At 36.0% G+C, this 25,461-nt stretch overlaps 2 protein-coding genes across 2 annotated transcripts; one reads left to right on the top strand and one right to left on the bottom strand.

The window, feature by feature from the left end:
• Positions 1 to 7,035: 7,035 nt before the first annotated feature.
• Positions 7,036 to 19,320, top strand: LOC132644522 (uncharacterized). The gene is made up of 13 exons (XM_060361113.1): positions 7,036 to 7,460; positions 8,562 to 8,669; positions 9,549 to 9,575; positions 11,202 to 11,292; positions 12,307 to 12,350; positions 13,652 to 13,750; positions 14,360 to 14,417; positions 14,509 to 14,561; positions 15,339 to 15,440; positions 16,193 to 16,258; positions 16,861 to 16,982; positions 17,847 to 18,018; positions 18,936 to 19,320. The coding sequence occupies exons 1-13, from the start codon at positions 7,326 to 7,328 to the stop codon at positions 18,996 to 18,998; spliced, it is 1,140 nt and encodes a 379-aa protein (XP_060217096.1). The 5' UTR covers positions 7,036 to 7,325; the 3' UTR covers positions 18,999 to 19,320.
• Positions 19,321 to 20,286: 966 nt separating this feature from the next.
• LOC132644512 (11-beta-hydroxysteroid dehydrogenase B) lies at positions 20,287 to 25,220 on the bottom strand. The gene is made up of 6 exons (XM_060361105.1): positions 24,931 to 25,220; positions 22,887 to 23,079; positions 21,800 to 21,885; positions 21,492 to 21,623; positions 21,154 to 21,318; positions 20,287 to 20,900 (listed from the first exon to the last, which is right to left on the bottom strand). Exons 1-6 carry the CDS (start codon positions 25,117 to 25,119, stop codon positions 20,481 to 20,483), a joined length of 1,185 nt encoding a protein of 394 aa, XP_060217088.1. The 5' UTR covers positions 25,120 to 25,220; the 3' UTR covers positions 20,287 to 20,480.
• Positions 25,221 to 25,461: the final 241 nt, after the last annotated feature.

The raw sequence follows: 25,461 nt of genomic DNA, 5'->3' as shown, positions 1-25,461 counted from the left end.
ACACCTAAATACTAACTAAGGTAAAGTTAAAACTAAACCTCCGTTAATAGTCTGCTTAACCAGTGTGATTGTAGGTAAGGGCTCTATATTATCCTAAAGGGAAGGTATTAGGCATCCTTTAGAATCCGTTAACTACGGTTATCCGACCAAACTTAGGTTAATTAATTAAGATGTAAATGTAATGTTTATATTTTAAAATGGTTCGCAAGTGTTGCTAAAATTTTTAAAAGGAAAATAATATTAGTGAAAATAAGATTTACAAAAATATAATATAAAAGAAAACTTGAAATACCATTTTTAAAATAGGACTTATTAATATCGCTAAGACTTTAAATGGAAGTAATAATAATATTGTTTGAAATAATACTTGTAGAAAATATAATAACGTGCGTAAAAGAAGATTCTAAAAGTTAAATGAGACATCAAAATATTGATGAAGCCTTAAATGAAAGATAATATTTAATAAGATTTATAGGAAATGTGATAATTTGCATGAAATAAAACTTACAAGCATTGTTAAGATAAAACTGTCATTTAAAGAAGACTTATAAATATGGCTCAACTTTTAAATAAACTGTTATTTAACATAAGATTTGTATAAAATGTGATGGTTTGCATATAATGTGATAGTTTTCAAGAAAAGGGCTTATCAAATTTGAATCTTTGGATAAAATTATGTTATATGGATGAAAATCTAAACTTATCTTTATAAATAGGATACAAAAGAAGTGAGTTTTCTTTTTCCTTTTTTACTAACTTATTTAACCTTGCTCGGCTAAAAAAATATATATATAGTCGAACGAATCTTGAAAACGAGGTTTATAAAATATACCTAAGTTTATATTTGCATATTAATAACCTTTTGAAATGTATGTGATAATAACATTAAAATATGATTTTTTCTTTATTTAAGATATATAGTCATGCTATTTTTGCAAATTAATTATTCCAAATAAAACATAAATATTAATCTATTAATCGTCCTTAAACTAACTACCCGTTAATCGTCCTTAAACTAAAACATAAATATTAATCTGTTAATCGTCCTTAAACTAACTACCCGTTACTAAAACTAATCTATTAATTCATTAGGATTCATCTGGGTTTAAAAGAAACAAAATAAAAGTTAATCACATAATACAAATTAAATACAAACAACATAAATAGGGTGTAGGAAGATGTGATGAATGGCCTAGCCCATTTTGGGCTGCTGCTGTCTACCGCCACTGTTATGGGCCTCGGCCCAGAATCCTTTTAATTTTGCTGCGGGTGGGCTGCTGTGTTGCCTGGGCCAAACGTAGAATCTGTTTTTTTTTTGTTTATTTTGCTGCAGGTGGGATGACACAAGAGAGAAATTGTGTTGGGATTTTAGCCCAACGCCAAAGGCGGATGGAATCGAGTCCCTCAGACTCGTACGAGGCGGTCATGCATAAAAGATACGAGAGGAAAAATATTAGTATACGATCAATAGGCTTAGACAAGTAAAAGTACAAAGCAAACTCCAGAGATTATATGTATATACTTTGTATATTTGAGTATATCTCATATATATGGATGTTTACTAAGATGTACTAGTCCTATGCATACTTATACATAGTCAACAGAGAGAAAGAAAAAAATAGTATGAAGCTTCTGATGCACACGGTCCAATCCTTAGAAAACAACAGTCATTGGGCTCATAATCATAACTGTGAACAATACAGCCATGAACAACCGATAATACAGCCATGAATAATAAAAAAAATTGCAGCCAAAGAATATAACACTTTAAACTAGCCACTAATTATGGTAGAAAACAGATTTCGAACACAGTAACAGATGGTAAAACTCGACAACGGCAATGTTTTTTAACAAGTGACAATGTTTGGCTTCACAACTAATCAAAACATTACTTTCACAACCAACAAACTAAATAAAGCAGCCACAAATGCATCAAGGCAGAAACACAGAAGGATTGAGTTGAATGTTTCAGAGATGGCCCAGAAATGATCATTAAGACACAGTCAATTTCACAGAAATGAGAAGACAATGCAACAGGCAGAACAACCCTCATGCATACTATAACTCAGGGGAAATGAATGGAAAACAAAAGCAATTATGCCTTTTTAACTTCCTTTCATTTTAAACAGGATCCATGCGCAACAGGACGTGACAAATCCGAACTGTACATCCTGCAACCTTAAGAACTAACCAACACTCTTTTAAAGGACACTCGTTCTTCCAATAGCTGCATATTTATTCCTTTAAACATGGACATTCAGCAAATCAAGATGCCATTTTTAGACTAGCCTCGGCCAATTCAGAAGAGAGTTATTCTATCTTTCTATTTCTAAACTCACATAGTTTCAATTAGGACCTTTACTTGTTTCATCCTTGGTGGAAGCTAGTTAAATCATACCAAGGCCACACTTAGGCTATTTCAAGAGAAATTAAGCGGACTTAGATGAATCCTAAACCATACCATTACACTGGTTCAGCTGTTTAGATCCCATTTTTATTTATTTAAGCATGTCCAACCTCATGAAGACCTGTTTTAAACTAACTGTAGCACTTTATTTATTCTGGTCAAAGTCTGTACACCAATATGACATGAGCAAACAGATTGTCTCAGAAAAAACAAGTTCAAGACTTTTAGGATAATATGCTTCAATCAACGTACTATCAAATGCTTTAGGCCCTCTAATGGATTACTATAGTTTAATAACAACCTCATACATTCAAACAGGATTAAGCATCATCATTATAGGATCGTTCAAGTCATTTATGTCAAACTGCACAACCTTATGTCATTATACTAAAAGGACAAACAGTCAAGCAAAAGTCTAAGCATCATTTAGAGGGATCCATATTCATAATATCCCTTCTAACAAAATACTATCATAAAAGTTGTTCAAAACAGGTGCATACTTAGTCTATTAGTTGGTCTGAACCAATAAAACAACTATAACGAGATCAGGCATATGATTAACACAAGTATAATGTCCAGGAGGAACCCTTTCAAAACCCATAACAAATTAAACCATATGCCAGGGCAGCACACTAAGTCACAATTATTAACTAAGCTAGAAACACTTAATAGCAAGAAAAAGGCATTATCACATAGACACATTTGATTAGATTAATAGCCTCCTCATTATATCCATCGATTATCGGGCTGAGATCTAAGGAGACGACTAATCATCAGGACTACAAGTCATACACTCGAAGAAGGAATACAAACTAATTGTATGCTAATTATACAAGGATCGACAGCAGAGTTCTAAAGACTAGCGGTGTTAGTCAAAACACACGAGGCCAAATTAGCATACCACCAAACCACATTTTGAGATAAAACAACATTTTGGTTCCCGCCACATCATTGAGAAAACCAGCTCATCTGATCAAACCATGGCATTACATCTATCACAGAAGGGAGTAACAAAGCCAATAACAGACAATGCTTGAGCAGGTAACATGTAGAATGTGGACTAACGTATACTTCGCAATCAGATTCAAAACAAACGACATTTAATTCTAGCAAGACAACATATAAATCATGACTAACATAGAGCCAAACCAATATATGATACATGCTTAGCATAGACAGACTAACCTGAAATAACTTCTAAGGCATATTTAACTAAACAGGCTAAACTAAATTCGTATATAAAACTAAAACAATCACAGAATTGAACTGAACAGGACTGAACATGCTTAATTCAACCAAAATAACTACAAACGAAAAAATTAAAATACAACTAAACCAACAAATCGCATCAGCGATTTCAAACACTCAAACAAATGCTAAAATAACCTAAAGGAGGGAAATTTACCTTCTTCGGGTGCAGCGAAGTGGGTGCGGGACTTCGATATCCACTCGAACACTACTGAAATTCGAACTGGCGATTCAAAGACATCGATTCTTGGGGATTTCTCTTTTTCTCCCCCTCAGAAACTTGTTCTTCTCAGGGGATTTCCGGGTTCTCAAACCTGGTTTTTGCAAGGCGATTTTTGGGGGGTTCTCCAACCTGTCTAATTTCGAGGGATTTTTGCCGCTCCAAACAACAACAACAAAAAACTACAAAATAGGGGGTTTTTTGGGTTCAGGAACTGTGATCCCTCCTCCTTTCCTGCGATTCTAACCCTACTATTTATGGGGATTTGGGGGGTTCTTTTGTGTTGAAGAAAAAACAGGGGGAGAGGAGCGGGGGAAAAAGGAAGAGGAGCGTGGTGGGGTAGCGGTGTGGGGGTCGTCGGCGAGGTGGGGACGAGGAGCGTGGGAGTGGGGTAGCGGTGTGGTGGCGGGGAACAGGGAATAGTGGGTGACAGCGCAGGCGGCGGTGGTGGGGTTGGGAGAGGCGAAGAAGGAGCGAAGAGAGAGTGAAAGAGGAAGGGAGCGGCGGAGGAAAAAAATGAGGGGAACCCTTTTTTAGGTTTCCCTTATTTTGATGAAAATATATCGGACCCGGTCCATTTGTGGACCGGGTTTTAAAAGGATGGACTAGTGAATTAAAACATGTACTGGTCTAAAAATTGAGATAAAAAACATGGTCTAGTCCAAAAAATATTAGGAGTTAATCGGACTTTGATTTGGGGTCCGGTAAGTCAAAAATACGGACTACGTGCACAAAAAATAGTTTGGTTTCTAAATTTAAATAAAGACCTGTTTAAATAACTTGTGTTAAAATATTGCTCAATATGAGATATGCAATCATTAATGCTCAGATATAAAAAAAAAATGGCGTTGTAATAGCCGTGCAATAATATTTTGAAAATCCACAGTAAAATAAATACTATTATTTAATTAGCCAAAAAAAGATAAATGCGATGCGTGTGCGTAAGCTGGTAAAAAATACTAAAAAAAAAAATAAAAAAAAATGATAAAATTGTGAATTAAAATAATAGTAATAAATAATAATAATAATAATAATAATAATAATAATAATAGTAACTGCAACAGAATAATAAAGTGCCGGTATTGATGAGAAGTTGATAATTTAGTAAAAAATGACTATATATATATTTTAATTTTTCTAAAAATATTAGAGGCGTAAATAGGTATTTTGGAAGAGAGGCGGGACAAAATTGGGTGTCAACAATGATCATATCTCCTTGATCGGGACTCCGATTGGCCTGATCCTTATACGTATGGAAAGGTATTTTTATGTACTACAACTTTCATTAAGGAAACTTTTCCAAATTCCCAACGAATCAAGGTGTTATGGTTACCTGAAGTAGGCCCCATCAGCCACTTTCGCAAAATGTTCAAACCTTCAAATTTCCTCTGAAACTCTAACGATACGAGTCTAACCTTTATTTTAAGATACGGGATGTTACAAAAATAATCATTTTAATTATAGAAATTAAAAAATAGTTATTACTTATGAACCTGCGTAAGATAGTCGGTTTACTTAAGTGTTTTCGCTTTTACCCTAATTTTAGATATCGAGTTCAACTTTAAGACCTTTAAGTCTAAAGTTGGTCTCAACTAAAGCCTAACTTCCACCAAATGTAGTTCAAATTTAGACCTCTGGGTGCAAAATTTAGGTTATAACATGGCCTAAATTCTGATGGTCTAAAGTTTTGATTGTCAATTTAGGGGTTCAGACTTACAACACTAAAGTCGAAACTTCAAGCTTGAAGTTACAAATTTCATATACACGAGTTTGAAGTTGGGAATTGCCAAATCATACTTTAGATAAAATGTCATGTTGCTTATACAGTTCGAACTTCAGAGGTATGAAGTTAGTTTTGACAATCCCCAACTACAGACTCGTATATCTGAAGTTTGAACTACCAAATCTAAATTCATACCCATATATTTAAAGCTGCAATAAATAAGGGGGGTTTCCGATTCTTCAGTCTATCGCAAGGGTTAGAGAATTTTATTTCCCCTAAACTTTGTATCCATTGATCATTTATGTGCAAAAAATTACAACTTTAAGTTTGGTATACCAAAGTTTGTACATGACCATTGAGGTGAGACTATGATATGTCCCAACCAAGATTAAAAACAAAGTAGTAAATTAAGAAGGATCATAAACTATTTGGGCAGCTTTTAATAGTTTGATCATAAATGATAGATTTCACCTATCAATGTTGATGAGGCTTCCAATGTTATTGGAGAGATCAACAAAAGAATTGAATATATGAATTTCATCAATGTTATGATTTATATTGGCTAATGTGTCTGCATGTTGGTTGGCTTCTCTGAAGCAGTAATTGTTATTGAATCCATGTTCTTCAACCAAGTTTTGAATGCCATTGATGTAGCTAAGAATTATCCAGGGAACCTTCCACTCACTTCTTGTATATTTAGCAAGTAGAAGTGAGTCAGTTTCCCCCTAAATAACTCTACAACCATTACTGACACACTATTTGATTCCAAACAACATGGTTGTTGCTTCTGTCATATTGCTGGTTCCTACTCCCAGGGGGATTGAGTATGCAAATATGAATCTTCCTTGATAGTCTCTGACCAGTCCACCTCCTCCACAAGCACCTTGAATGCAACTTCCATCATTATTAATCTTCACAGCCCGAGGTAGAGGTTTAATCCATCTGACCACGATGCTTGATTTTTGTTGTAGCGTAGCTTCACAAGCTTGACATATTGTGTTTCAGTCTCTACCAACATTAGCATTTCCAAATTTGTTATTGATGATCTGCAAGAGAAAAGGAGAATATTATATTTTGTTTTATAGAAAGAAGGGTTAATGTTTTGGCTGCATTTGGATTTCCATAGCTCCCAACAAACGATGAGAGGTGGAATCCTTCTAGCTCAAAAAGAGCTGAATTGTGTTTTATACACACACTTGAACATTGCAAAAATTTGTATCCCGTGGCCATTTTTTAGATCAAGCATTGTAGTCTTATAGACACGGCATGTTTTACTCAAATAATTTACTCTTGCCAACCCATCAAAAATATTACTATTATTATTATTATTATTATTACTACTACTACTTTTTACCCTCTGCAACAATTTTGAAAATATTTTTATTTTTTATTATATACTTGTGCCTTTTATAATTCTTTTGGTAAAATTCTTTGTATTTCCATGTAATCGATGCTCCATCATTCTGAGTGGTGAAGAAAATGAGTTGGGGTACCTGGAGGGGAAAAGGTGTTTGTGTGCCCCTCGGTCGCTCCGTCCCATTCTCTTAACAGTTGTCTCTTCCAAATTTCCAATTAATTGAACTTAGTTTGAAACTCTCACTCTCTCTCTCTCTCTCTCCATCTATCTCTCATCTCTTTAAATTAGCTGCCCAAGTTTCTTTGGAAGGAGAATTTGGGCGGTGTTGTTCAGCGATTCTTCTCCAAGAAACGAATTCAAGATTCAAGAAATGTCGGCCATTTCCAATTTCACGGCGTGCCGGCGTTTCGAAAATGGAGCTGCTGCATTAAGAAATGACTTACCTGGGGTTAGTTTGATTAATAAGAATGTTCTAACAACCAAGATTTCTACACCATTCCACAAGGTAAATTTTTAGAAATACCAGCAATTTGTTCTGTCCCTTTCTTTCCTGCTTTTCACGGTATTTGGTGGACTAGTGGGTACCATATGTTTCTGCAACCACTACTCCTTCCTTACAAAGGATGATAAAATTTTAAAAGTTTTATTTTTATGCTTTCTTGGTGTCTTGTTTTAGCATTATTATTAATGAACTATGCACTAAACTAGTTGAGTTATATACATATATGCTCCATAAGAAAAGACTTACCTGGGGTTGATTTGATCAATAAGTTCTGACCACACCATTCCAGAAAGTAATTTTAGAAGCAATTTGTTCTGTGTGTTTTTCTTTCCTGGTTTTCACCAAGTTTGGACTAATGGGTACCGATATATTTTTGCACCCACTACTCCTACGTCACAAAGGATGTCAACATAAAAAAGTTCTAATTTTTATGCCTTTTTAACATTATTAATGAATTATGTCCCAATACTAACTAGTTGAGGTCTACATATATATGCTCTATCCGGACCAGTGGAAGAGGATTCATACTTTGATTACGTGTATGCTGGATTGCTGGCTATCAATTTATCGAAATTCTCATTCTTTATTTGTACATTGGACTGGCTATGCTTGTGAACATAGGTGTATTTTTCCTGGTTTTAGTGTGATATCACGGAGTTTGGTGACCCTGGTTTCTTGTTAAATCTGTTGGTCCAATTTTGGAGTTATTTTCCTATTACTATTGTGTAGTGTTATATGATGTTTTGCAAAAGTGACTGGAATTGTCTCAGACTCTCAAATCATATCATGTTTAAAGCTCATTGTATTTAGTCAGACTCGAGTAGCCGCCTGATTTGAGAGCAACTACTCACTCCAGTCGTGCTATTCTTATTCTACATAGCAGATGAGCTTTAAGTGGACATTTCTTTTACTTTCATATTAATGACTGAATTCATAAAGTTCTACAGTTATCCATGCTATAATGATAATTTTCTCGTCTTTATTTTAGTTTCTTTGTTAAAAATTTAGAATGTTACATGGTTTGAAGTTAAAAGTGATTCTATTTAAAATAATGAGCGGCTTTGCATATTCTGAGAAATGTTGTGGTTCACTTGCTCTTCTCAGGTATCACTTGTTCATTCAAAAAGGATGTTTAAAGGTTCAAATATAAGAATGACAATGGTAGATGAGAGACTTTCCAGGGGGAAGGTTGTTGTGCCATCTGAAGTATTGGTAGTGGATCTCTGCTATATCTCTTGTTATCAAGTACTTATTTTGGAAAATTTGGAGTTGACTTCTCTTATACTTTTGTAAAATTGTAGAGACCTCCCATTAAACTTGTGACACTTACACTGCACGTCTTTGTCCCTCCAGAAGGATTATACACAAACATTTGATTCCATAAGGGTGCTAAATTTAGTTTACATCATCGAATATTTTCTGTTTAAATACAACTTTTGAAAAAGTTAGTTGACATGATAAAGGAACATTTACATGGCACTTGATTATTAAAGAATGTTTGTCTTGGAAACTGAAGAAAGGAAGAGTTAGGAAGGGAAAGAGAGTGATTTCCCATTCTCTTGTTTGGGTGGTAGAGAAAGATCTGAGGATCATGGATTATGGGAAAATCTTTTCCAAATTTGTCCCACAAAAGTTATGTTCAATAACATGATCTTCCCGACTTTCTCGTGATTTCTGCCTAACAAAAGAAAGGAAGTGACGGCTTTTCTCTAATTCCCTAAAGTTTTTACTTTCCCTTCTTTCTCTTCCCTTTCTCTGTTCCAAGCAAATACTTAACAATTGATATTCTCGTTTACTTTCTACTCATAATCTTGTTTCTTAGATGAAACGAAAAATATTACATTGTTTTTAACACTTCTACACAAAAGTTACTCATCAGAAAGTTCAATGGCTATCTAAAACCTGGAGGAAGGTAAATTATCAAAAAGGTAAAAGTAAAACCTGAGGAAGGTATATCTGTTTTCTTTCATAAACTACGTACTATGAAAGTAATTGTTATTCCCTGAAAATGTGATTATTGAAGAGTGTGACTACCAAAGTTGTTTGACGTGCAACTGAAGCTACTGCTGATGAGATGACCTTTATATGCAGGCATATGAGCTCGTTCAAGGAGCAAAAGTAAGTTTTTTTTAGTTGAAAAGTAACTAATTTATGTTTGAAAAGTAACTAATTTATGTTTGCTGTATTTATATTTTTCCTTTTTTTTATGGCCCTCTAAATTTGTGTTCACATTTGTATTTATTTCTGAAGTATGCATGTGGGATGTGTCAGTTCTAAAAGTATTTACAGCTCAACAACAATCTGAGAGTTTGAGTAGGGAGGAAGTGTATACATGGTTATATCCTCACTATTTTGGCACATTTCATTCCAAAATATTGGTAAATAGTTTGTCTGTCAAGGCAAATATTCTTTGAAACTAAGTGTTCTCTAAATGTCTCACACTTATCTCTGCACTCACTCTCATACCAGAAAATAGGACTCTTCTTTATCCTCTCCGTAGTACTTGGGCATTGGTTATGCTTTGTCTCATAAGGCTAGTTAAGAGGTTCTCTAGATCCACTCTTATCTCTACATCGACTCACTTAGCATAGCAGCGCTAAAATATTCCTATAAATAGTGGACTAATGTGAGTGTATCAGCAACAACCAAGGCAACAATTAAGGCTTTATTTCAATTGGTATCACCTATGTGGATCCTTTGTTTCCATTGTCTTCTGCTCTTAGCTAACTCCACATTGATATGCATATTTCAAACTTCCAAGTTTCTAGTGAATTTTGAAGTGGGTACACATAGGGAAGTACGTTAATTTTACCAATTTGGTTGTGTCATTATCATTGTTGTTGCCTTCTTGCTATTGTTTCTTTAGCCTCAGTTACCTTATTCTCTTATTTTTGCTACCGCCTCTTTTTCTTCTTTCTTTGAGCCGAGGGTCTCTCGGAAACAACCTCTCTGCCTTCTCAAGGTAGAGGTAAGGTCTGCGTAAACTCTACCCTCCCCCGACCCCACTTTTGTGGGATCACACTGGGTATGTTGTTGTTATTGTCATTGTTGTCATTGTAGTTCTTATTATGCTGTCATTATCATTATTGTTTATTAGTCTTAATGTTATTGTTGTTAACTCATCCCTGTCAAGCAATTTTAAAGTGTAAACTAGAAATAATTGAATCCCCAAATGCTTTGGTTCAACGACAAAGGTTGTACAACAAGGAATGCGTAATAGGCAGTGTCTTTAGTTTGAGCTCTGGCTGGTGAACTAAGTATGGTATTTAAGTAGACAAGGGTCCTGCTATCCATTGAGTTACGAAGATGAAATATCGGATTTCTCGGTTAAGAAAATAAATACATAAATGAACATACCAAATAGTTCAATGAATAATATGAATTTCCCCCAAGGCATGACAATGGCCCTCCCATTCAACTCTTAGTCATCCTCCTTTCCTGGAGCTAGATATAACTTTAGGAGGACATCCTTTTTTGCTGGATATCATCATAATTATTAAAATTATGACTTCAGAAAAATATCTTCATAGTCTTAAGGTTCATTATTTTCAACAGATAAGCTTGCTCAATTCTCTAGTTTATTTACATTTTCATAAATTTGTACGTTCAATCATTTTTCAGTTTACTTCACTTATTCATCAATATGCTCTATAAACTAGCAGAATTGGTATTTTCTCAAGCACATTAAGAGTTTTTCTGCTGTTTTCCACATCTGTCATTGACTATGTGAACTTGGATTGATAGGTAAGATGGAGTTATATCACGGAGGGATCTTTGCCCGAACCACCAACTGCTGTTCTCTTGCATGGTATTCTTGGCAGCAGGAAAAACTGGGGTAATGACTCATTTAAAGTTTTGTAAGATTGCTGCACAATACACGCTCATTTCTTGTGTGTTCACTGAATCACTCATGATACTTTCGAAGTGCCTGCCTTTCTTATCCTTGTTTCTCAAAGCATATATTAACATTGGACGTGCAGCTATCAGTTTTTAACTAGCAGGTGGCATTTTGCTTGAAATGAGAATAGTTCAAACGCCAGAATATCTTAATGAAATTGATATCATTTCCAAATTAGCGAGGAGGTGTGGAACTAATTTATGTGCCATCTAATTGCCTTAATTTTCCAAATGCACAGAATAATTCTTTCCATACCCATTCCTTACCTCTTTATAAAAAGAAAAAAAATCTTTCCTTGCGCATTCCAGATTTCCAACTGCACAAATTAATGATCTCTTTCCTTAGTTTTCAATCTTAATGCTCTAAATGTCTCAATTTTTATAGTGATTACTGGTCAGAATAATCTTAGCTAAAATTCAGAAACTCTTTCTTGGATAGGGTTATGACAGAAATACTTGAAAGAGACATTCCATATTTTTTTCCTTTTCACCCCAACCATGAACCAAGTTTCATGATGCATCATGCTTATTGCTCTCTGTGGGTTCTCCCTCCATCTTCAAGGACAAAGGGTGTAATCAAATTCTGTTTTTCCCTTTTTGTTTTGATATCTGACTGCAATGCACTTCAGTATTCTGATAAAGAACCTATAGTTTGAGGGAGCTCATACTGCAATAATATGCAAAATTATTTGCTTATGGAAAAGAATGATTTAAAAAGTGTCTCTATTGCTGGACTGCGAGGGAAATTCCACGATCTTGAGGCATAGAGGTTCTTATTTCCGTAGAGGTTTGCTAGTTAAATTATTGACACACTATTGCTTTAGACAGTTCACTTTTTTTTGTTATAGTTTCTATTTTTACTAATTCGTCCAATCTGCTTAAACAGCATTTGTGCTTCAAGCTTCTTACAGTCTTATCTTCGACCTTTTCGATGGCAATCTGAAATTTTCAGGAAGCTTTGCAAGGAGATTGGCCCAAGAATTTCCGAAATGGCAGGTATTACAGATAAACATTTATTCTTATCCCTTCTTATGTGGCATCTTAAAAAACTTTGCTTCATGTTTAACTTATCCAAATTGGATGGGGAGTGTGTTCTGTTGTATGTTGTTTACTGTTGGTTTGAGAAAACAACGAAGGAAGGAATTGACCCCATTTTCATCTATACTTGGATCTGCGAAGAATGAAGATAAAGGAAGATTTGATGTGACATTAGTACCCTTGAGAGATTGTATCTTTTTATATTCATAAAGCAAGGGATTGGACACATTGAAAAACTTCAAGAATAGGTTCTTCACATAACCATAGATTAGGTAGCACCCGGGCTGCTCAATTAGTTGCAGGAGAACCATGAGGTCTCAGGTTCAATCGCCTCCCAGTGGAGGCAAAAAATACTATGGTGATTTCTTTCCATCAGACTAAGCCTTGATAGGAAAAGTTACCTGGTACTTTTGCCAGTGAGAGGTACCAGGTTGCCAGGTACCTAGTAGAATAGTCGAGGTGAGAGCAAGCTGGCCTGGACACCACTGTCATTAAAAAAAAATCATAACCATAGACTATGTTAAAACAACACTTGAGCGTTCATGGTAAAGAGTGCACAAATGCCTTCCTCTTCTCTGCTTTTCTTCTTTCCTATATTGAGCTACAGTTTATTAGTAATATGACACATACCAGAATTTTTTCTTTTTGGTTGCTGTGAAGACAGATATAGGCGCAAATTCAATTCCAAACTTCATAGAATTCATTAATCAACTTCCTTTAGAAACTCTTTTGGGGACACATAGTTTGGAGCAAAATTATGTTGGGGAAGTTGTGGGGGGAGGAGGGTATAAGTGTTCTCTTTTTATTGATTTATTTGAACAAAAAGCTAATATTAAAACAATAAATGAAGCTTTAGAAATTAAAACAAAAACATATGAAGCTCCAAAAAAAAAAAAAAAAAAAAAACACATATGAAGCTCCAAAATTTTTTTGGGTTCTAATGTGCTTTATCACCCTTCTGAGGGATGCAACTAGAAACAGATTGCGATGTATTGCACTGTTCTATGTGAGCTTCTTTGAGTTATCCTGAATATTTTTCAGTAACTCTTGGAAACTACTATTAGTTGCGCACAATCATTGTTAAACCTATCTTTTCTCCTCTTTGTGGGGATCCTGAATTCATTTGCTTTTGACTCCTTTCGCCACTTGTAGTCCTCAAGCCCCGATTCTTCTGTCGATATCTTATGGTTGACTCGTATTGATACGATATTTGGGTGATTTCTTGCCGACAATCTTATAGTAGGTTTACTTTTCTGCAGTTTCTCTTGGTGGACTTGCGGTGCCATGGCGATTCAGCATCTCTCAAGAAGAGAGGTGCACATACAGTTGCATCAGCTGCTCTTGATGTCTTAAAGCTGGTATAGTTTCTTGACCATGACCTGCTGCACCCTGCACATACTGCATTTCTTTAGTGTCGTTTCTATGACATCCGTATCAGTAAAACTGCTTAAGGCATGTCTTGCACCTATTTCTTATATGATCTTTCTGTTTCTTTACATCCCACACTCAGATTTTGTGGGGTAGGCATGGCGAATTTTGGTAGACATTAGGAGTCAAGTCCTTGACTGTACTCCTATTTGATTAGTTCGAGTTAAGAAGAGCATGGACAATTACATTATTTTCAAAATCGAGGAACATTACATATTCTTCTTTTGATGTTGGTAAAGATATTGTCTTTCTGCAAGTGAATATGGGGCCTGCATGCATACTTGTGCATGTGCACACGTGGCAACATTTGCTATTGCCATGTCATCCTAGAGGCCCTTTTGGCAGCGGTATAACCGTTTGTTTTCAGTAGGCCTCTATACCTACCATTACCGGCAACTTCATCCACCCAGTCTATCCATCTATGCCCCAAATAAACGTCCACTTTCCATTTGTGAACTCATTGAGGGTCATTCAAATAAAAGTAACCCGATTATGGTGATACATTGCTTGGGCTCATTCTTTATTTCTTCTTTGTGTAGCTTGGCCAGCTCAGACTGACTCCCCGAGTTGTAGTTGGTCACAGCTTTGGAGGAAAAGGTAACTTTTAGCTCATTATAGTAGAAAGCTACTTGGAGAAATCAATTGATATTTTGTTGTTTGGACATTCATCTTTTTTATTAAAATGCAGTTGCATTGAGCATGGTTGAGCAGGTTGCGAAACCCCTTGCACGGCCAGTTAGAGTAAGTATTCTGTGTGAAAACTCTACAAGCATGATTGCAGTAATATCAAACACAGTTTGGATATAAAGTGAACTTGTGAGTGGTTAAAGCAATGTTAAAAACTCAGCAGGATATACCATTTGCTTCGCAGTTCTCTCATTTACAATTGGTGATTTTGGTAATTGGTTTTTAGGGGTAAGTATTCTGTATGAAAATTCGCCAAGCAGACTTGCAGTAACATCAAACTCAGTTTGAATATAGCTTAAACTTGTGAGTGGTTGAAACAACAACAACAACAACATCCCAGTGAAATCCCACATCGTAGGGTCTGGGGAGGGTAGAGTGTACGCAGACCTGACTCCTACCAAGGTAGGACGGCTGTTTCCGAAAGACCCCCGGCTCAATAAAAGCATAAAAAGAAGTCAAATACGGTTAGATAAGGTTAAGAGATTCGGATAAGAGATTTAAAGCGATATGGAAATGAAATAATGCAAGCGACACAGATAATACAGGATAATCAGAGCACAGAAAATAACCGATAATAGCAGAAATCAGAGCAGATGACACATAACCAAAGCACAGGAAATAACACATAATAACAGATAATAGCAGAAATCGGAGCACAAGAAATTATATTGCAATAATGCGACTACTAATAAGAACGGATAACGAGACTATCTACTAGCCTTCTACCCTAATTTGGGTCCTCCAAACCCTCCTATCTAAGGTCAACCATTCTTCTGCTTTCTTCTTTCTACTTCGAATACTTTGGAGTAATTCAAACTAATTGGGACATAGGTCTGGGTTCTAGATGCTACTCCAGGAGAGGTTCGAGCTGGTGCAGATGGAGATGATCATCCAGCTGAATTGATATCATTTCTGAGTAAATTACCAAAAGAGGTGAGTGCTTTTGGTGATTTCAGTTTGTAAAAAAATGTCTCCACTACTTTTTACTTGAATCATTTTTATGCTCTCTTGTTGTCAAATCTCCATGATATTTTTATTGTGTCAATATAGATATATGTTCCTTTTTTAGACTTTTGAGTAGAAATTGGAGTGGGAGGTACAGTGGGCCTTAGCGTGATGCCATTCTCTGACGTGTATTGTTTAAAAAGGGCAGAATAGGAGCGCATTCCGCGGAATGAGAATTCTTGTTAAGTGCGTATTTTTTTGGTCTACTTCTGGAGTCACAGGACATAACTTGCGTAGATATTTGATCAAATTTGTGGATGCTGCTCCTTCGTATAGAGTTGAGATTTGCTTAATTCTTGTATACAATAGCTATCTCCCTCCTTTGTAATAAATGTTTTACCTGTGCAAAAAGAATTCGCGAAAATTACTCTTTTGTAATAAATGTTTTCCTTGCCCATTATTTCGTAAGTAGAAGATGAATGTGTCAGAGAAATGGAGAACAAGCCTTTCTCCTTCATATTTTAGCTTGCTTCTTGACTAATTCTTTTGTTCTTGCATGATTTTTGGCTTATAACAAAAAGCATATGATGTTTTATTGGAACTTTATAGCCTAGGCTAAATTCACCCACTCAAATGTCGTTTCTCCTTCCCGTCCGTCTCTCTCTCGATTTTATTACTGATATATTCACATAATTTGTATTGACATCAATTCTTCTTATGACTATTATTTTTCAAGGAAGGTCTCTTCAAAACGAGATATTGTGGAGGCACTTATACATGAAGGTTTTTCCAGGGATGTAGCACAGGTATCCCTTGGCCTCCCATTTTTCCTCTCTAGGAATTCTGAAAGGTTTAACACTTACACTTAAACTTTGCAAACTTAAATTGCTGTATAAGATAAGGCATATTTCTGCATCGAGTGAGGCACTGAGCTTGATATTGAGTAACTGAGGAATGAGATGTCAGGAATTTGTTAGAAACATTATAAATGCACTTCTATAAGTTATAATGTGTTCCACCCTTCTCAGTAACCCGGAGGGTGAGGCAGTATATATCTCTTGACTATTGTGATAGAAAAAGTGAATGATGATTTAGTCGGTTGAGTACCAGAGGATAAGTTGTCCCAAAAAAGGGAAAAGAACTAATGAATACCCTATCTCAAACACCTCTGACATGTCTACCTGGGTCCTGAAAATATTTCTTGTTCTTCTTTAATGATATGCCCCAGGTATTGGAAATAATTGCTGACCTTGGGGGAAACTTCTAATTTTACAATACCTTAAGCCCCAAGGTTTAACTCCAACGAACACAAGTCCACTATTCTAACTGTTAATTTGCTTGGACATGAGGCGCAAATTGGCGAGTTCTCTTTTTTCTCAACCACTGGTTTCCTTTGTAATTTTTGCAGTGGGTGGTAACTAACCTTCGTCAAACCAACTCTGCTGGTTCATCTCCTTCACCTTTGTCATGGGTGTTTGATCTCAAGGGTATTGCTGAAATGTATCAATCATATGAAGAAACAAATTTGTGGTAGGTTTCTCATGTCAGTTTTAAGTATGCGGATTTTATTATGATCATTCTTTTGGCTTCTTGTTCATTTCTTTACCATTATAAAGTGTGTACAGTTGCCAATAGATTCTGGAGTCGCCTGGACACATACTAATAGTCATTCAACAAACAAACATGCACAACATTTTTATCTTGTTGCTATAAATTAAATAAAAAAATTTAAGAAAAAATACATGGATATGTCAATAAGTTGCTGGAATTTTTTTGACAAGATTAAATTTCAACATCAATATAAGAATAGCAAGATGATCAGGAATTTTTCAATGAATTCTACGTGCAATGTACTGCAGAATTGGTCGCTCAATTCAATACCTAGCATGGCAATAGACAAAAATAGAAGGAAAGTGGAATATTTGGAATTATTAGAGCCTAAAAGTATAAGTATTGACATGCTAAGGATAAATGTGAACCAATAACTTATTTTATTCATGTGATAATGAATTTGTAACTTTGCAATGACTACATTCGAGTTAGTTAAATCGTAGGTGAATGTATCAATGGTTTGTTTCACATCTTTTATATTTTTTTTTCTGTCACCAAGCTTTTGTTTTATTTTTTTAAAAAATAATTTAATTTACGCCATAAGGTGGCACTTACCTTTTATTACCGCCAAAAAAAGATACACCTATGTAGAGTGGGTTAGCACCAAAACTCTACTAATGAAATACATATACAACTACTACCGTCAGGCATCACCTAATGATGGTTACTAATGCTAAGAGATATTCACTTAAAGAAGGATGTATCCTTTACTTGGTGCTAGATCAAATCAATGGCTCATTCTCTATAAAAGAGGAAATTGTAATTGCAAGAATCTTCTCGCAGGAAAATTGTGGAAGATGTTCCTCGGGGTGTGCATGTTAACTTTTTGAAAGCAGAAAGAAGCCTGCATAGGTGGGCCCTTGAGGATATCAGAAGAATCCATGTTGCTGAGGAACAAGCTGTGGAGGAGGGAGGTGGAGTTGAAATGCATGTCCTCGAAGATGCAGGTCATTGGGTAGGTTGCTTCTTTCCTAGACATTTCAGCTGTATGTTGCGTAAGTTCTCAAGATGCAAATTGCTTTCCATTTTTAGATGTGCATCAGATTAGGGAACTGGTAATTTATCATACTCCCTCCCTTTCAAATTATTAGCGTAGTTTGACCAGGATCGGCATTTAAGAAAGAAAGGCAACTTTTGAAACTTGTGGTCTTGAACGTGAGATTCTCTGGCTATAGAGCATGCCATCAAGGATAAAATGGAAACTTTATTAAATTGTTGTTTCTAAAATAGAAAGGTGCCATTTTTCCTGTTCTTGGTACGGACTAATAAGAAAATAGTGTCACCTAATAGAATGGAGGGAGTACCTAGATTGACCCGAGTTCTTAAAGTACACGGTGACCCTTCCAAATTGTGTCTCATGGACTGATGGCTTATCGTTCTTCCAGTCTTAGACCATCTACGCTCTGCTTACAAACTGATGATATAGAGAACAGGCTGACCTGATGGAATCAGGAAAAGAATAACTTTCCAGTGTTACTTGAAATTACTATTGGATAATTTTATTAATATTGATATTATGTTCTGCATCTTTCGCTTCCCATTATCTGGCTTTAAACACATCTTTCGCTTCCCATTATCTGGCTTTATACTATGTAAAGCAGAAATTCTAAGAAGGCAATTACTATTCTTACACCTGAACAATGAGCTTAGGGTACACATTTTTGTTGTTGTTTACAGCTATTGACTTGAAAAAAGCAGAGGTGAAACAATTACTTTTGAGCTATTGTTATTCCACCTTTACTCCTTCCTGAACAATGATGAACAATCTTGAATTTTAGTGCACTAGCTCTCTGACTTTGCCTTGCTGAAGGAAATCACACAATTATGCAGCACTTGATCCTTATCCTAATGACAAGGTTATATTTTTTCCAGGTACACGCTGATAACCCAGATGGGCTATTCAAGATCCTTTCATTTTCCTTCCAAGGATTTTAGGCTTAAGGACTTCGAAAAGCGGTTGTGAACCCCTTCAAGACCTATAGCGATTGCAGAAGGTCCAATTTTTTTGTAGCATAGTGTATATCATCTCATTATGATTGCTTGTTCTAGAATGTGCTTTGCAGAGATTAGACTGGTGGGCTTCACCTTTAACTGAATACACGATATAGAACTGGGCAAAGAACTTCTTTACCAGTCAGTCTGTTGGGGTCATTTGACACTAGCTTTACTGGGTAATTTTCCCCATGAATGTAAGAGAATTTATCTGTCTTCAAACAAAAATACTACCAATTCATACATCGAATGGCATTCTGGAAAACTGAGGCCCACTAACTACTTATTCCTTTCGTTGAATCTATTATTTGAATGAAATAAATACCTGTGTATACACATTGAAATCAGATGCAACATTCAACCATTCAATGTGATTGAAGTGATAGACCATTATCGACTTTAAGAATAGAGACAGTTTGTGGGAAGCGCCTGTCGTCAAATCAACATTGTATTTTTGAAATATTTGACGGATTCTCATATGAGCAACTGCTTTTCTATGAATACTACTGATCACTACAGTGAAAGAAATAACCAACAGACGAGGCACGTAGTCTTAGATGTTAAAAGTAATGGCGGCCATCTATACATGTAACTAAGGAAAGCTCGCTTGGGAGTGGACAGAATATAATTGGTGGAGCAATACATTCAAAAGAGTGGTATCTAAAGGGACCTTGGTCGGGGTCGGATTTAGATGGTGGGACCCGAACACCCTCGGTAAAAAATTACATTTTCCGTGTTTATATACGTACAATAACTTTTGAATACCTGAACAAATGCAAAACGTTATCTCAAGTGATCCAAAGTGTTTGAAATTGTCTCTAGCGTCCTAGGTTTGATTTCCAGGACAACATTATTTTTTATATTTAGCTTTTGTTATTTTTTCGAACCCCCTTGAGTGAAGATTCTGAATTCGCCACTGACCTTACTCCACCCTAAAGAACTTTGTACGTTTATCCGCAATCATATGCTAAAGCAGATGATGATAATTCTACAATAGATTTGCACGAGGTGATGTAAAATCCGAGCATATCCAGAGATTGTTTACAGTGGAAAGGCTCAACCTGGTGTTACAGCAACTCTAAGTCAATTGGAGGAGGTAATGAGAAAGATACAATTTAGTCAATCATTCACCCTAAACGAGTAAGAAAGCAGCTTCTAATCTAGACTGGTCAAAATGTTTCGACAAATATTTAATCCTGAAGTTGCAGTCTATAGTTGCGACTTGAAAACGTATCCAAAAGCTTTTCCAAACCAAATCCAAACATTCTTAAACAAGCCAAGTACAACTGTTTATTGAGCCTGTTATTGATTGTAGTATCTTGTGAACTCTTACAATGATATCCACAAAATCTTGACTAAAGAAACACAACAGTACCCTGGAACACAACCACTGCAAAATTAAAGTAACGAACTCGACCTACTCCTTCACTCCATCTGCTGCATCGGAACAGGCCCCACTCTCCCCACTCGTCTTCTAGGAGAAGAGGATGGGTGCTGTGGAGAAGAGGATGGATGCTGAGGAGAGGATGAACCAGAAAGAGACTGTCGCCGAGGAGAGGATGACTCGGAAAGAGGCTGTCGCGGAGGAGAGGATGTCTCAGGAAGAGGAGGAAGAGGAGAAGATGACTCGAGAAGAGGCCTTCCAGTGCCAATGAGGGAAGTTCTACGGGTACCTTGGTTTGCAAGTAACATTCGAAATGTCCATTGAAGAACATTTGGTGTGAATACTCTATAGAGAAGGAAAATGTCGTACCAACTCGGATATTTCACATATGGATCTCCTCGGCAGGCCCCGGACACAATCAACTTCGCAAAGTCCTCCACTGAACTTCCAGATGCATGAACCTTCAACAACAATGCACGTAACAATTACATTTTAGATAAAATATTACCAATCCAAGAAAATCAAGAAATTAGAGGTTAATGAAATCCATGATAAATGAGAAAGATAAATGTAGGTTATATGATCTTGCTATTCTTGCCCGATCCTTAACAGTATTAACCCTGTGAAGAGCTACTAGACAGAATTTACTGAGCAAATATTAATAAGCAATTTCGGGCTAGTAACACAATTTCTGCTTGGAAAAGAGAGACTTACTTCTCTTTCTTCCTTCCACTGCATCTCGGCACCTTCCTCTAGCATGAATCTTCCACCTGTCATTTCAATCCCAATCCATCCGTGTGTCGCTATTGTGACCCCTACGTCACTGTCCACCTCGTATCTCAAGGTCTCATAAAAATTTACAAGTGCTGCTTTTGCTGCCTATTTTATAGGACGAAACATGACGCGGGTATTATCATCTCTCAAAGGCAAAATATAATAAAAGAACCACTTGGGGACAAAGGAAATAAAGGGATGACAAAGAACTATTGAGTAATTCAATTCTCAAACTGGACAAGTTCCAGGAATAGATATCAATGGGCAGAATTACTAACTGAATATAAGCTCATCCTTGGCAAGGGCAACCAGCTCTCCACTGAAGCATTCACTATGACTCGGCCTCTGCTTTGCCTCAGGTAAGGTAGAGCTACATAGGTAGGATATACATTTCCCCAAAAATTGATATCCTGAAAAACGGACAATATTCAGACATCTACAAATTTGAAAAAGGTATTTGGAGCAAAATGTAAACGTTGTACCTCTGCAACAAGAAACTTAGGAAAAATCATTATACCAATACATTTGAAAAGAAGCTAAAAGAGAAATAATTGTGAATGATCAAGAGTAGAAAGACTCTACATACCATCAAAATGGGGAAGACATTTGTATCTGTGGCTTCTTCTAGGTAGAAGGTATGACCCAAACTTGCTGTATTTACAAGATGATCCACTGAAAATAGGGAAATGAACGGAGATTGTTGTCAGAATAAAATTGAGACAACCTTTCTGTTACTAGGAGTTTTTCTCTACCATTGAAACATGTCAAGCTATACACATTACTATATCCATCCCTATTTTAGTCTTAGTTTGCTTTCCAAGTATCAATTGACCAATGCAATCAAAATCATAGAACATAACTTGGAGATCTGAAACTACATAACAAATTATGTTAGTTAGAATTTGTCGTTTCAGAATAGTTGTAACATTTATTGTTTTTCCTAGGCAAAAGTAATTGTATTTGATTCATGATAAATGAAATAGGACGTAATATCTAGATAGTAGTACTCACTACTCAGTAAAATCAGTCTCACTGTAAAACTCGACACTAGAAAGTTCTAGAAAACGTATTTAACTAGGACGGAAAACTACCTGCCAAATGGGATGTAGATTACCTTTGCTTTGAAAATGAGTGTTTCATGTAACTTACATATGCTCTGCATGAGCGAAAACATGGAAAGGAAATAACAGAGAAATATCATTCATATCATTTCACCAACAGTGAGAGGTTTGACTAAGCATATATAGTGCTCGGGCCATATTATATTCTTGGTACTTTTGAATTTTGATTACTCAAAAGGTCACACTTTCACATTTTGGTTTGACAACTTATTGGGAGGGGGCGCAAGCCTCCATTAGTTAGTCAAATTCCTTGAAATCCCTGTGTCCATTGCTTACTCATTTAAATGAAGTGAATTATTAAACGACATACTTAATGCTATTACAATGGAGATGCAACAAGTTATTACAGCCGAGGGAGAACCACACCCCCAAAGCTAGCTATTGAGGTGGGAGAGTCCAAGGCTATATAAACTCCACATCAGCACATAATAGTACCGATGTGCGATTGGACCATAACACAAGTGGATCCAGCACTGCTCTATAATCAAACAAAAGATAGTATGATAGTATGAGTTCTGTCCCTTTAGTATGAAATGAGAAGCAAGTGCTTACCACGGCCGTATAAGTTCACAGTCTCGGTGATGAATCTCCTACAATCAGCTTCCTTAACAACATCTGCAGCTGTTATCAGGACACTTTTTGCACCTAGTGCTCTGGCACTCTCACTGATTGCCCAGAGCCTGTTTTCTCTTCGTGCAACCAGAACTAGATGAACTTTCTTCTTTGCATATTCATATGCAATTTGCTAATATTACACAGTAAGAACCAAATATTTGTAACTTGTTCAAGACTCTTCATGCACAAGAAATAAAAAGAACAGATAAATAGCATGCTTGCAGCTTTAACACGGAAGGGCAAATTAAATTTTCATATCTTTGTCACAGAAATCAGTAATGCTCGCCTAAATGTATATGCTGATGCATCTTCTAGGCGAAGAACCAAAGTTATCAAATTACAACCTGTATAATGGAAATCTGATAATGAAGTACTAAGTCATGGATTAAACATTGCATCATCACGTTTTCAAAGATTAAAGGCATACTTAAAGAAAGATTGTACGCTAGAATGGTGGTTTTTTCTGTGACAAAGAAGCAGAAGCTGGAAAGGTGAATTGCATCACATAAAACCTTAAAGATCATGTTTTGTCAGTATTACAAGCTAGAGGTAGTTTTAAGTACTTTCATCTACAATAGAAAGGAGGTCCCTTTTGTAAGTTGAAATTCATCAGTTAACGTTATTTAAGAGGTAAATAAGTACTATTAGAGCCTGTTTGGATGGGCTTATGCCTATAAGCTGCAAACAGCTTATAAGCCAAAAAAAAAATAAGTTACCCAACTTATTTTTTTTTTGGCTTATAAGCTGTTTTCAGCTTAAGCTGCTTTAGATAAGCTAAGTCAAATGGGCCTAATTATTTTTTTGAACTTATTTTAAGCACAAAATGACTTTAAGCTAGCCAGCCAAACACTCAAAAAAGCTGAAAACAGCTTATAAGCAACTTATAAGCCAATCCAAACGGGCTCTTAGTATCATTAGGCGATATGGTTAAAAGTATTCTCTCCACTTCAATTTATGTGTTTTACTTTTCTTTTTAGTCTTCTATATTTAGTGTAATTATTTAATTCCAAGATGCCACATGGTATGTTTAAAATTATAAGATTAAAAAGTGTCTCTTACTTTCTTAATTTCGTGCCCAGTCACACTAAGACACGTAAAATAGAGTGGAGGGAATATTCTTTTAAAAAAATCAGGAATGCAGTTTCTCTTATTTGGACAAAGTAAAGGTAAATTAGTCACCATTGGCCTATTGTTTCTGGTACACATTGCTATGTCTAAGTGCTTGATCAAAGTCCAGATAGGAAAAAAGTGTTTTTCTCTCTCTGTTTTTTTTTTGGGCTTCTTTGATTTGAAGTGCTGAATTTGTTTTTAGTTATTCCAAAAGACCTAAATTCCAAAAAAATATCGACTGCAATTTCAGTCAAACTAGTATCCCTCATCTTTATTTGGTTGAGGGGCTTATATTTCTATGGCGCTCGTTTTTTTAATTATGAAGATTTCTAAGATGCTCGTTTTTTTAATTATGAAGCGCGGCTAAGTGATCCAACTCATATTGGGTCTAGTGCTCATGTGATTTGGCTAATAGTGGGCCTAAGAAATATTAAATGGTGACATAGGCGGAGTTTCCAAGGAATACAAATAACCTTTGATATTTTTTCCATATTTGGCAAGCATCTGGAATACAAGGAATAGCAAGTGAATTACAACTCTATTGTGCAGCAATTGGAGCATTGCTCTTTTACAAAGTGAATACTTTTCGCTGGTTGGTTTATTATTATAAAAAGACGCTAAAATTGGTTTGGTTTCAAGAGGTAGAATTTATACTGAATCACCATTTGACCATTTGACAGCTACTAGGACTCGTGTCTCTCTCTTGAGAGAAGATTAAATACATGTATTTTTACAGATTAAGCAATTTGTAGCCGCTAAGGAGATAGAAAGAAATAAATTTGACACACGCAAATTACCAATTCCATGTCACAAAACGATATAAATCAGAGTGATCTTCTGAAGGTTCAGATTTTTTTTTTTTTTTTTTTACCTCTCCAATACCAGAAGAAGCTCCAGTGATGATGACCACCCTGTCCTCCATATCTTCTCCAAAGAAAGAGTTGTAAAGCCATTCACAAGTGTTGATGAAGGACAAAGCTGGCCATGCAAAGGCTAGCATCACCATACTTGCTGGTGGAACCACAAAATTCAACACTGAATTCACTAAATCCATCATCATCTCTCTTTTTTGTTTTGATCAGTTCAACAAGAAGATTAGATGAGAAAGAAAATGAGAAGAGAGGGCGGTTTTAATTTGTTCTTGGTTTTTGGTATAGTTTGACGTTTAGTGTAGGAAGATAAACATTGAAGTGAGTATTACATGCATGGAGCTGAACACGTGGTACGAGGTGCTCTAAGGATTTGGTGACGAATGGAAGGTCTTGTTTTTGGAAGTTAATGCATGAGATCGGACCCGGTGATTATCTTAACTTCAATTCTGTTTGGGCAATTCGCGCGAATGCCCTTCAAATGCGTTGGTCTTTAATTTTTGCCCCCGTAATGCGTGGTCTTTAATATTTGC

The sequence above is a fragment of the Lycium barbarum genome, chromosome 1 (assembly GCF_019175385.1).
Source record: "Lycium barbarum isolate Lr01 chromosome 1, ASM1917538v2, whole genome shotgun sequence".
NCBI lineage: Eukaryota > Viridiplantae > Streptophyta > Magnoliopsida > Solanales > Solanaceae > Lycium > Lycium barbarum.
The sequence above is the reverse complement of the archived record's forward strand: the minus strand, read 5'-3'. Positions and strand labels throughout refer to the sequence as shown.